Source organism: Arachis stenosperma, chromosome 2 (assembly GCF_014773155.1).
Source record: "Arachis stenosperma cultivar V10309 chromosome 2, arast.V10309.gnm1.PFL2, whole genome shotgun sequence".
Lineage (NCBI taxonomy): Eukaryota > Viridiplantae > Streptophyta > Magnoliopsida > Fabales > Fabaceae > Arachis > Arachis stenosperma.
Window position 1 is genome coordinate 104956798 of NC_080378.1, and position 12613 is coordinate 104969410.

Sequence of the window (12613 nt, forward strand, 5' to 3'; positions counted from 1 at the left end):
AACGCAAACACCGTCACATTCTTGACTCTGTTCGTGTAATGCTTCTTTCTTCTTCATGTCCTGAGCGTACTTGGGGTGAAGCTGTTCTTACTGCTGTTCATGTTATCAATAGACTCCCTTCTTTTGTTCTTGGTAATGTTACTCCCTTTGAGCGTCTTTATCGTACCTCCCCAGATTATAGTTCTCTTCGAGTTTTTGGTTGTGTCTGTTTTGTTCTTCTTCAGCCTCATGAACATAGTAAACTCGAACCTCGGGCTCGTTTGTGTTGTTTTCTTGGTTATGGCACTGAACACAAGGGTTATCGTTGTTGGGATCCTCTCTCTAAGCGTATTCGTATATCTCGTCATGTTGTCTTCTGGGAGCATCACATGTTTTCTCGATTCACGTCCTTTGAGTCTATTCCTCCTACTCAGTCACCTTTTTTCACTAACCCTAATGTTGATCTTTTTCCTAGTGATGATTCTACAGGTTCTATCTCAAGTCACCCTCCACAGCCTCCTGTTCTTTCGCCTTCTCCATCTCCCGATGATTCCAGACCAGACGACGCTCCTCCTCCTACCGTCATGCCTCCTCCTTCCACTCGTTGTTCCAGGGTGAGAAATCCACCTCCTCATCTTCTTGATTATCATTGTTTTTCTACTATTCTTCATCAACATGAACCTAAGTCATTCAGAGAAGCCTCCACAAATCCAAATTGGCAACAAGCAATGCAGGAAGAAATACAGGCACTTGAAAAAGTACACACTTGGGACTTGGTTGATTCTCCTTCTAATCAAGAAGTTGTGGGAAGCAGATGGGTATACAAGATTAAGACTCACTCTGATGGTTTTATTGACCGTTATAAGGCACGACTGGTTGCTCAGGGTTGTACGCAAGGATATGGTATTGACTATGAAGAGACTTTTGCTCCTATTGCTCGTCTCACATCTGTTCGAGCTCTTCTTGCCATTGCTGCGGTAAAAAATAGTCTCTCAGTCAGATGGATGTGAAAAATGCTTTTTTTTAATGGAGATTTGAAACAACAGGTCTATATGAAACCCCCTCTGGGTTATCCTTGTCCTTCTGGAAAAGTTTGTCTCCTTCGCAAGGCACTCTATGGGTTTAAGCAAGCTCCTCGTGAATGGTTCGACAAGTTCAGCACTACCATATGCGGTCTTGGTTTCACTTGCAGTCCTCATGAGAATGCTCTCTTTATTCGTAAAAGTGATCCTGGAATTGTTCTTCTACTTCTGTATGTTGATGACATGATCATTACTAGAGATGACACTGATGGTATCTCTGATCTTAAGGCGTCCCTTCAGCGAACTTTTGAGATGAAAGATCTTGGTTCTCTCAGCTATTTTTTTGGTCTAGAAGTCATATCCATCGATGATGGCATCTATCTCTCTCAAGCTAAATATGCTTCAGATCTTCTTGCTTGAGCCGGAATTACAAATAGTCACACTGAGTCTACTCCTCTTGAGCCTAATGTTCGATTTACTCCTATGGATGGCACTGTATTGGATAATCATACTCTCTATCGACAGCTAGTTGGAGGACTCGTCTACTTAACTATCACCCGACCAGACATCGCCTATCCAGTTCTTGTCAGCTCCTCGTACTACTCACTATACAACAGTTCTTTGCATTTTTCGCTACATCAAAGGCACTATATTTCATGGCCTTTATTTTTCTGTCCATTCCTCTTTGTCCCTTCAGGCATACTCCAATGCTGATTGGGCTGGTGATCCCACTGATCGTCGTTCTACTATTGGTTACTGTTTGTTTCTTAGCGATGCTCTCATTTCTTGGCGTGCTAAGAAGCAAACGTTCACTGCTAGATCGAGCACAGAAGCTGAGTACCGTGCCCTCGCTAACACTACTGTTGAGGTTATATCGATTCGTTGGCTTTTCGAAAATTTGGGTGCTCCTCAGTCGTCCCCTATTGATGTTTTTTGTGACAACCGCAGGGCTATTTAGATTGCCCATAATGATGTCTTTCATGAACGCACCAAACACATTGAGATTGATTGTCACTTTGTTCGGCAACGTATCCTTATTGATGCTGTTCGTCTCATTGCTGTTGGAACACTGGATTAGACTGCTGATATCTTCACAAAAGCTCATCACCTGACTCGTTTCCGGACTTTGTTATCCAAACTCAAGATGGTATCCTTAGCTCCCACTTAAGTTTGAGGGGGATGTTAGAGATATATTAGAGAATCATTAGAATCATTTTAGATTAGTTAGTATCGTTTATATTTATATAGCATATCTGTATATTAATTGTAGGATTCTATATTTTTATTACTTTAATTCCTCTGATACCTATATATACCCCTTGTATATTATACTTTTCATCACATTGAATAATACATTTTTTAGATTATTCTCTGAGTCTCTTGTTTCTAACAAAGTTAAAATATAAAGTGATAGTTATATTAAGAAAAAAATATATAAAATCTTTAAACCTTATTTAAGAGAAAAAAGCCTAGCCATGTATATATGTAAAGCAACTTATTAAATTCTTATCTAAAACATTAATAAATTGCGGCCCCATGTTTGTTTATGTTTCAATAAAATGTCTATTTTACAATTATGGAGCTGCATAGATTTGTCGGCTAGGTTGAGATTTAGGAAGCCGTAGAGGGTAGTTACTACAGTGATAGAACATACCAGAAATTAGGGAAAATATAAGGACAATAATTATTACAAAACTTCCTACCTAACAATTACTGTTTTACAAATCTACACTTGTAATAATAGGGAGGTCACATTATATGTGTTGTGAGTTTTTGTTAGGTTTAATTACTCTGTTGGTCTCTATAGTTTAGCGAAATTTTTAATTAGATTTTTATACTTTTTTTTCTTTTAATTGGGTCTCTGTATTAATTTTTTTTCAATTAGATTCTTTTTGGCAATAATTGACTTAATTTTATAGGGACTCAACTAAAAAAAATTGGCATAGAAACTTAAATAAAAGAAAAAAAAATGTAAGGATCCAATTAAAAAAAAATTAGTACAAGAACTCAATTAAAAAAAAATACAAAAATCTAATTAAAAATTTTACAAAACTAAAGAACTAACAAGAGTAATTAAATCTTTTTGTTATTAACAACTGTTTTAAGGATATATTTATCAACTAGTATGTAATATTTTATTAGAATTTAATTTTAATATAATTTCTATTATAAAAACATTAGTTTGGTTTTATATTATGAATTCTTTAAAATACTAAAATCCTTTAATTCCCTCTAAGAATAATGTGGCTGATGTCTCACATTTTCATGAAATTATAAATTCCACGATTTTGTAACTGATGTCATGCATATCTGAATTTATGCATGTAAATATATTTATTATCATGTTTTTTTTTGTTGGTTAATATTATATTTAATGTATGATATTCTAATACATGTATTCAATCATTTAATGTCCAAGGTAATCATTTTTTTTATAGTTCCACTTCTTCGGTTGCCAATCAACTAATAATGCTATATAATGATTAAAAAAGATGTTTTCCTCTCATTGTCCACTAAACTTCAAATTGTTTCTACTCTCAAGGCTAAGAAAATTAAAAGATTTGCTAATTTGGAGCAATGATATACATAAATTAACTCATCTAATTATGAATATTATTTTTTTATCACTACAAAAAATTTAACTATTCTTGGCGGCTGAGGCATTGGTAACCACTTTTACCAGCTAGTTTGGTTTTTAGTAAAATTAGGCGAGTCAAAATTTAAAATTTGATGTTTCTACCAAAACTTTGACACTGTCCATAAATAAAAAAATATTAGCAACGTTTTGACCGTCGCTAAAAATTAAATAGAATATTAAAAAAAATAATTAATTATACTGCCTGAACTATAGGTAATAGTATTAATAATTTTGTAATTTAAATTTACGAATAATCTAGCCATCCGTAAGATAAAGAATTTTGTTTTTTTCTATAAATAACCCATTATTATCCTCATCGACCTCTCGCTCGGGAGACGATGTATCTAGGTGGTGATGGGTCGTCTTACTCTTATCCTCATCTATATAATGTTGACATTTTTTTTGTAGTTTTATATATGTGTTTAATAGATGAATATGAATTATTATATGTTGACTATTTCAAGAGGTGACATTAAGTTTTGTGAAAAACATTGAAAATCAAATAATGTTGAAGGTTAAGTGTAACTTGCGAGATAGAATTTAGAATAAAATGAAAAATAAATTTTTGAGAATTTATATTTTGGATAAATTAATTTTTTTAAAAAAATTTATCGATAAAATCTTTTAAAATAATAAATATAGATACATTATTTTTAAATTAGTCTCTTATAATTAAAAGATCTTAATTTAAACTAATTTATTTATATTTATTATTCTAAAAAAATTTATTAATAATTTTTTTTAGAAATTAATCTGACTGAAATATAAATATTTAAAGATTTATTTGTCACTTTAATTTATTGGAGAGTTTATATATATAGCAACGAAATAGAATCTAAAAACAAAGTGGAGTAATTACTATATATAAAATAAGCGATTAATACATTCAACAACCAACTGATCAAACCACCAAGAAGGAGAGCGAATTAAATAAAAAAAACAATGGGACACGCTAATACATGAGGAACTCGCCTAAGTGGAGGTCCTAGTGGCCATCATATCCCTTTATTCTTAGTAAATAATTAATTAATAATGCAACGGAAACTGAAGTGTGTCATAATCTCCAAAGTAGGAAGTGGCTGTGTGGTATCCGCTTCCTCTCTAACACATCTTTTCATATCTTAATTGATGCTGTCATATTGAAACAAAACAACAAATTAAGAAATTAATGATGTTAGGTACGTATATATGTGCTTCTATATGCTCATAAAAAAGTCAAAGTAAGTTCGCAATGCAATAAGTAAGATGAACTAGTCATTGTAATGAGATAACAAAAAATAATGATTAATAATTAACCAATAATTAATAAAATTTAGTTAACAATTATCTTAAAGACACGTATCAAAATTATTATTTCTAAAAGATTTTAAACTTTTTATTGTAATAAAAAATGCAATAGTGTATAAGAAACTTGAACCGTGTATTTTTTATATTTTTTTATTAATAGTTTTAATATGTGTCCTAAAAACATAATTTAACTAAATCCTAATTAGTATAGATATCCAAAATTAAGTAAGAAAAATTAAATGCATCATAGATAATAATTTGTTACTTTTAATTTGTAACTATGAATGCCTCTTGATATTCTTTCTAAAAGTTAATTATATAGACGATCACTTTTCTCTTTCATAATTGCAAATTTTTTTTAATTTTTTTCCTTTTTTCAATTTATGCACACTTTTAGTCAATTGAACTATGATTTTAGACCTGATAAATTAATCATATTAAAAATAAATTAAATTATATATATTTATATACAAATATATAATAATTAATTTTGATGTACGTAAAAATAACAGTTTTAATAGTGAATATTATGAGTTTGATAATAACTTACGTGTTACAATTGGTGGAGGTGCTGAACTTATAAGGGAGGTTAACCCCACATTTGCCAGGAAGTGACTGAGAATAGGTAGGGCTGATGCCACCAATATTGCCGGCCGCATTTTTTAGACAGACACAGGCAGTCTTGCGGTCGGCAGTAGTGGCAGCAGCCTTGTTAAGGGTCCTAACCCCATTACAACATCCTGCTGAAGGAGCTCCACCCATTCGTAGGTACGGTATGCATGGTGATAGTGCACTAACCACTTGACCACATGTTATGGCCTGGACCATTGGTGCACCCACCAAGGCCATGCACACCAAAGTAACCACACATGCAACCTTGAGGCTAGCCATAAGAGTATTCTACTATATAAATTTGCAAAAGGAATTGATTTTGCTTTTTGATTTCTTGCAATTTGGTGAGTACAAGTGGTGTAAGGTGATGGGTTTATATAGAAGATTGAAGAGTGAAAGGATAATGCTGTATTATTAATTTATTATTATTGCTATAGGTGTTAGCATGAATGGAAAAGTAATGAAGAGTGGACCGACATGAGTTTGTTAAGTGGTAGTTGTGCTCAATTTAATGCTCTATGGTTCCTGCACTATTCTTGGTTAATATAAGATTGTGACCTTGCCTGTAGGAAGGGGTATGTAAGATTCAGCTCTGCCCATAACGATATTTAGATTTATTATTTCTATTCGATGTTATTTTCAGTTGAAGCTGGATTAGGTTTTTAGTATATTTAACTCAGCAAAAAATATATTGTATATAAATTTAATAATAAAATATTTTATTTTTATATTTTAATTAATTAATATTTTTATAGTGTATAATGTTATTTTTATTTTAAAATAATTTGTTTTAATACAAATATTATATAATATTTATTAAATTTTTTATTTTTAAAGATCTAAAATTGTATACATTTTTTATATGTCGGATCAACTTGTTTATTTCGATTTATTTTAAATTAGTTTAAAATTAATTTTATAAAATATTATTAGAATTAGGTTTTGAGTCTAACAAAATTCGACCGACATAATACATGCAAACCTACCCCTACTTGTAGATAGGTTGGATAAATTTTATATATTTAAATTCATCTGAAAAAAAAAGAATTTATTTGTATACGACGATGGTAGAGTAAAAAATATAAAGTCATGTATAAATAAGTGAAAACATCAATCAACAAGTTTGTTAACATTTAGTATAGACATATTTAAAGATGACTCAGATTATTATACGCTCCTAAAAAGTTAATTTTCTTTCTTAATAATAATAAGAATGGAAAGGAATGCTTTAATGAGAGAAAAGGTATACATGTCATTTATTAGTAGGATTATTTAATTTGTATATATTACCGTGTAAATTCTCTATAAATAGTGACGGATTCAAAAAATTTTGTTAGGGATAATATAAATATATATATATATATATATATATATATATATATATATAATATAATAATAATTTTTATAATAAAAATATTATATATAGATAAAAATTAGGGTAAAAAATTCTAATAAGCCAAGTCAAGAATCATGTAACATAAATACGCCAAAACGAAAATCGTTTTAGCAATAAGCCAAATCATATTTTTATATAATTCGAACCAAGGCGGTTCGAACTCCATTCGTTAATAATTCGAACCAAATCAGTTTGAATTACAGAGAGAGAAGATGTTTCAAGTAAATCGAACCAAGCTGGTTCGAATTACAGAGAGAGAAGCTGCTTCATATAATTCGAACCAGGCTGGTTCGAATTATAGGGAGAGATACTGCATCAAGTAATTCGAACCAAGCTGGTTCGAATTACATAACTCCTAATTCGAGGGTGTAAGATGGCTAGTGAGGAGAGTTTTGTTGTTTTGGTTCACCACAGAGGATCCATTAAGAGGAAAACTCGTTCCGGTTTGAAGTTCACAGATAAGGATCCTCTCTGTATTGTCGTGAATCCAACGACAAGCTATGATGACCTTGTTAGATCTGTGCTGATGAAACTTGGTCTGGAATGTGCGAAGCGGGTTAAGAAGTTTTTCTATCGCAATCCAGTCACGGTCCTGCAGGATACCGTGAAGTATGATTGTTTCACGATTGGTAGTGATGAGGACCTGCAAGTCATGTTTCTTTGTCGGAGGCAGTTTCCAGAGGTGAGGACACCAGAATTGTTGGCAAAGCTGGTTGATGTGGTATCCAGCTCAGGGGGTTCGAACTGGAATACCACCACTGTAGCCACGGCAGCCGGTTCCAGTTCCAGGCCTGCCGTTGCTTCTTCGTCCGTCCCTGTGTACGAGCCAGCGGTCCAACCTGTCGCCTCCCCGTCTTTTGCTGTTGATCTCAATGACGGAGTAGGCGACGTGGTAGGATCATTTGATATTCTGCCGAACGCTTTACAGGGCGTTCCACTGGTTGGCGTCGGAGACGGATTGTTGGGTGATGCAGAGGAGGACGACGTCGAGCCGGATATGACTGAGGATGACAGCGGCGACGAGGTCGGAGCGACTGAGCCTGCATTGGCGGTCGGTGGTTCTAGTTATGGCACACAACTGTATCCACCACATTTTTCCTCTTTGGACCTGGATGCCATGAGGCAGGAGGGTGTTTCAGGGCACTCCGTTGGATGGTATAGACCGGCCATCTGCAAGTACGGAACGTATCTGTCATCCAGTCGCATGCCCTGCTGCGGACGCATGCTCCTGATGCATCGCTGAGGCTGCGCATGAAATGCACCGCATTGTTAGAACCATCTTAATAAACTACGACAAACACCACCAACACGATAAATCATCAACAAAACATTATACTAAGTAAAACCGCATAAAAATACATCAACAAGAACCACATGCAAAACAAATCAATACACCGCACAACTAAACCGCTAACATAGAACAGCTTAAGTAGAACCACTAACATAAAACCACTAACATAAACTACTAACATAAACCACCAACAAAAAACCACTAACATAAACCACTAACATAAAACCACTAACTTAAACCACTAACTTAAACCACTAACATAAACCAGTAACATAAACCACTAACCTAAACCACTAACATAAACCACTAACATAAAACCCTAAGGAGCCACTTCAAGTGTAATTCGAACCAGGTTGGTTCGAATTACATGGTTTGATTTCGAGTGCATAATTCGAACTTCCCCAGTTCGAATTACGTTGATTTTGAGTTCGAACCATCTTGGTTTGAATTACGTTCAACATTTCTCTCACCCTAGTTCGAACCAACCTGGTTCGATTTATTAAGGATTGTAGTTCGAACCACCCTAGTTCGAATTACATTAAGATAGTGTTTGGCTTATTGTTGAAACGAGTTTCACTTTGACGTATTTACGTTAGATGATTCTTGCCTTGGCTTATTAGGGTTTTTTACCATAAAAATTAATTATTAAATTATTTATTAATCATTATGTATTTATATATAAATATATATATTTGTTTAATTTATTTTTAATATGTATTTTTTATTTTAATATATATATATATATATGTAGTTATTTTTTATGTAAATATAACATGATTAGTTTTTATAATATCTAATTATACAAATTAAAACACTAAAATAATCATTTATAAATAGTATAAAGTATATTTTTTGTTCTTAAAATTTGATAAAAGTTTCAAAAATATCCCTAAGTTTTATTTTGTTTCAATTTTGTCCCAAAAGTTTTCGATTTGCATTAAATATATCCCTGACAGCTAATTTTTCAAAAGAATTAAGATCGATTCAACAATAATTTCATAAGAACAATCCCTCAACACAAGCAAATCAAGCATAATTTTCATGCATTATTGTTATATTGGTCTTAAATTTTTTGAAAATTTAGCCTCCGAGGGTATATTTGATGCAAATCGAAAACTTATGGGACAAAATTGAAACAAAATAAAATTTAGGGGTACTTTTAAAACTTTTGCCAAACTTCGGAGACAAAAAATATACTTTACCCTTATAAATATCTGTCTTTTTATATAGGATAATGCTACATATTCATATTTTTTTGTTAACCAAGTCCAATCAAATTTGTCTAAGACAACAAAAATCAGTTATGACTAATATTATTTTAAGTTTTATTGTTTAATTTGCATGGTTAGACTTAGTTCATAAAAAGACTTGGATGTGTAGTATTTTTTTTACATATATATAAGTAAATACTTATTTAAAAATTTATTTCTTATACAATTAGAAGTCAATTCTTAGTGAGATTCATAATTGAAAAAGTTCTTTCAATTAATGTAGTTGTTACAGAAAAAAAAATTAAAACTAATATAAAAATAAATAAATAACACTCTTTCGAGTTGATTTCTAAGAAAAAACATAAATTTTATTTAAATTGAGAATTGATCATTCTAATGATATATAATATAAAAATTTTAAATTACTTATAAAATACCAAAAGTTGAATAAAAAATTATTGTGAGGCCAAATTTAATAATTTAGTAGAAATAAATAAATATTATTATTATATACTACTTAAAAAAATTTCAAATTGTAGTAGGAGCGATTGTCCTACACTCATATGCATACATCCGTCCGTGCATATAAGCTAGAAGAATAACGTAATAAAAAGAATTTGATTGGATGCATGTAAGTGTATAATAATTAAACTCAAAATTATGTAATAATTAATAATATTATTATATTTACCAAAATTATCATTAAGCTAATTTATTATTTATATACAAATTTATTAGTGTTTCAAAAAGGCCATCTACTCTTTGTTAAATTTGGGGCACCTTTGCATGTGGTAGGGCAGAAAATTGACGGGTTAGGTAGATTTTAGATACGACAGCATTTAACGAGAACGGGTTTAAAAAAAATATTGATTTTTTTTTCATATTGAAGAGTAAACTTTAAAAATTATCAAATAATATTTACATATCAAAAAAAGACATTAAATTTATATCTAAAAAGATAGAACAGTATCTTTTATGTTAAATTATAACAAATTGAGTAGAGAATGCACAATATTTAATTATAAAAAAATTTTAAAAAATAGAAAAATAGAGACAAATTTGAGTCTCTTTCATTACTAATTCTACACAAATGATTGCAACACAGTCATATATATATATATTCTCTAAGTAAATCTGAGTATTTTTTAAATTTATAAAAAAATAAATTATTATTTATACCTACAAAAATTTTAAATGCTAATAAATATATCCACAAAACAACGAAATTGATGTTGCACCCATGAAAAATTGATTCCATACAATAAAATTATTCAAATCCTAAAAAATTATTCAAAAATTTTAAATTACTCTTCTCTCCACCACTACTACCATCTCTCTCTCTCTCTCTCTCTCTCTCTCTCTCTCTCTCTCTCTCTCTCTCTCTCTCTCTCTCTCTCTCTCTCTCTCTCTCTCTCTCTCTCTCTCTCTCTCTCTCCAATTCTTCACGTTCCAATGCCCACCCTCGTAATCAAGCGCTCCTCTGAAGAGCATTTCTCAGTAGCAACCAATGTTCTGAAAATCGGTTCGAATTGGCCGATCAAATCAGAAACCGCTGCCAAATACGGTTTGGACAGAAAGCAAAACCGCTTGATTTGAAAATCGAAGTTGGACCGCCAAATCGGCCGAAAGTCGGTGGTCGAACCGAACCACTTTCCGTCGCGAAGTCAGCTTGGTTTGATTTTCGAAAATCGCAGTCACCGCCAGGAACACTTTCCGTCGCACTGTGTCTTTCCACCGGTGTCAGCTCTGTTCCACCTTTCCACCCCGTCAACCACTGTCTTGTCTCTTGCCAGCCATTGTCCTCACCAGCTCTGCATTTTTTCAAGCTTCCAGCTTCTAACTTTAGGTATAAATTTTGTTCTTTGTAATAATAATTGTTGAAGCATTGATTAATTGTTAGTTATAAACTTTGTTATTAATTACTTGAAGCATGATTAATTGTTAAAGCATTGATTAACCGTTGATTCTAAACCTTGCTATTGATTGCTTGAAGCATGATTAATTGTTGAAGCATTAGTTGTTGGGTGCTAAACCTTACTGTTGAAGTATTGATTGATTGTTATATAATTAATTAATAATTAAATAATTGAATTTATGTAGTTAATTGAATAATTGATTAATACGTAAGAAACTTAGTTTATTTGACATAATATTTTAGAGTGTGGAGCTAACAAGTGAAACTATAAAGTTTTTAAATGGTATACCTTTCGATTATTTGATTCAGATAAAGTATGTAACAACATTTTTTATCCACTCCAATATACACATCCATTTAGTTAGCTTCCATGTTCATTTTAATTTATACTTTCTGTTCTTTGATGTTTCAAAACTTGACACTTTCTAAGATTGATTCCTATGTCCTGCAAAAGTTGATAAGCTTAATACTGCTCCAGAGAGGTGAACATTCCCTTTATTTGTCCTTTTTTCTTTTCCCGAATAAGTAATTAATTTTTTACTACTATCATATTAATCTGCACTTTTTTTTTTGTTTTTCGGGGCGGGCGGGGGAGGGTTTAATATTAATTTAACTATTTTGTGACATTAAGAAAGTAGTCTTAAATTGTTTGATGGTCACTAATAATTATGGCCTCTAATCATATTAATCTACAGCAAGTTATGGTAAATTTTGATGATTGATGACAAAGTTGGATGTTGGCATTTTATGTTTGGTTGGTTATTTTTATTTTTTGACTTTTGAATTTTTATTTGAATGAGATGATAACATTTTGGTTTATGTAATATTTTTAATATGGATGATATTTTAAAGTTTATATTAGACTATAATTATGTTTTACTGTGTTAATTTATATTTTATTTATTATTTTATTCTAAAACGATTTTTTCGATTCAACCACGGTCGAACCGGTTGAACCTATGAACCAGTAAACTAGTAGCTAGAGCGGTTTGATGACCGGTTCAGTATTTAAAACCTTGTTAGCGACAACAACAAAAATCTCACCATCACTCTTCAAAGCCATGGCCAATTCTCTCATCTTACCTTTTTTGACCAACACGCAATGCTAACGCCATAACCCATATACTTGAGGATTACTTCAAGAACAGCTTCCTGCGTTCAGGTCCTTCACAGACCCGGGTGGTTCTGATGCTGGTATAGTGAGACGCTACAGAGCTTAGTTTGCAAGGGTGAGAGATTTAATTAGGATGACACAAGACAGA

At 31.9% G+C, this 12613-nt stretch overlaps 3 protein-coding genes across 3 annotated transcripts; 2 read left to right on the plus strand and 1 right to left on the minus strand.

The window, feature by feature from the left end:
- Nucleotides 1-1484: 1484 nt before the first annotated feature.
- LOC130963361 (uncharacterized mitochondrial protein AtMg00810-like) lies at nucleotides 1485-1959 on the plus strand. Its single transcript, XM_057889485.1, has 2 exons — nucleotides 1485-1586; nucleotides 1699-1959. Exons 1-2 carry the CDS (start codon nucleotides 1485-1487, stop codon nucleotides 1957-1959), a joined length of 363 nt encoding a protein of 120 aa, XP_057745468.1.
- Nucleotides 1960-4475: 2516 nt separating this feature from the next.
- On the minus strand, nucleotides 4476-5903 carry LOC130962352 (non-specific lipid-transfer protein 1-like). Its single transcript, XM_057888575.1, has 2 exons — nucleotides 5477-5903; nucleotides 4476-4770 (listed from the first exon to the last, which is right to left on the minus strand). Exons 1-2 carry the CDS (start codon nucleotides 5815-5817, stop codon nucleotides 4761-4763), a joined length of 351 nt encoding a protein of 116 aa, XP_057744558.1. The 5' UTR covers nucleotides 5818-5903; the 3' UTR covers nucleotides 4476-4760.
- A 1404-nt stretch (nucleotides 5904-7307) lies between these two features.
- Nucleotides 7308-8177, plus strand: LOC130963362 (uncharacterized). Its single transcript, XM_057889486.1, has one exon. It carries the CDS (start codon nucleotides 7308-7310, stop codon nucleotides 8175-8177), a length of 870 nt encoding a protein of 289 aa, XP_057745469.1.
- Nucleotides 8178-12613: the final 4436 nt, after the last annotated feature.

Bases quoted from the DNA above. Each gene is read 5' to 3' on its own strand.
- LOC130963362 (XM_057889486.1), top strand. From the start codon at position 7,308: ATGGCTAGTGAGGAGAGTTTTGTTGTTTTGGTTCACCACAGAGGATCC.
- LOC130963361 (XM_057889485.1), top strand. From the start codon at position 1,485: ATGGATGGCACTGTATTGGATAATCATACTCTCTATCGACAGCTAGTT. The intron at 1,587-1,698 runs GTCAGCTCCTCG...TTGTCCCTTCAG, and splicing joins ACATCGCCTATCCAGTTCTT to GCATACTCCAATGCTGATTG.
- LOC130962352 (XM_057888575.1), bottom strand. From the start codon at position 5,817: ATGGCTAGCCTCAAGGTTGCATGTGTGGTTACTTTGGTGTGCATGGCC.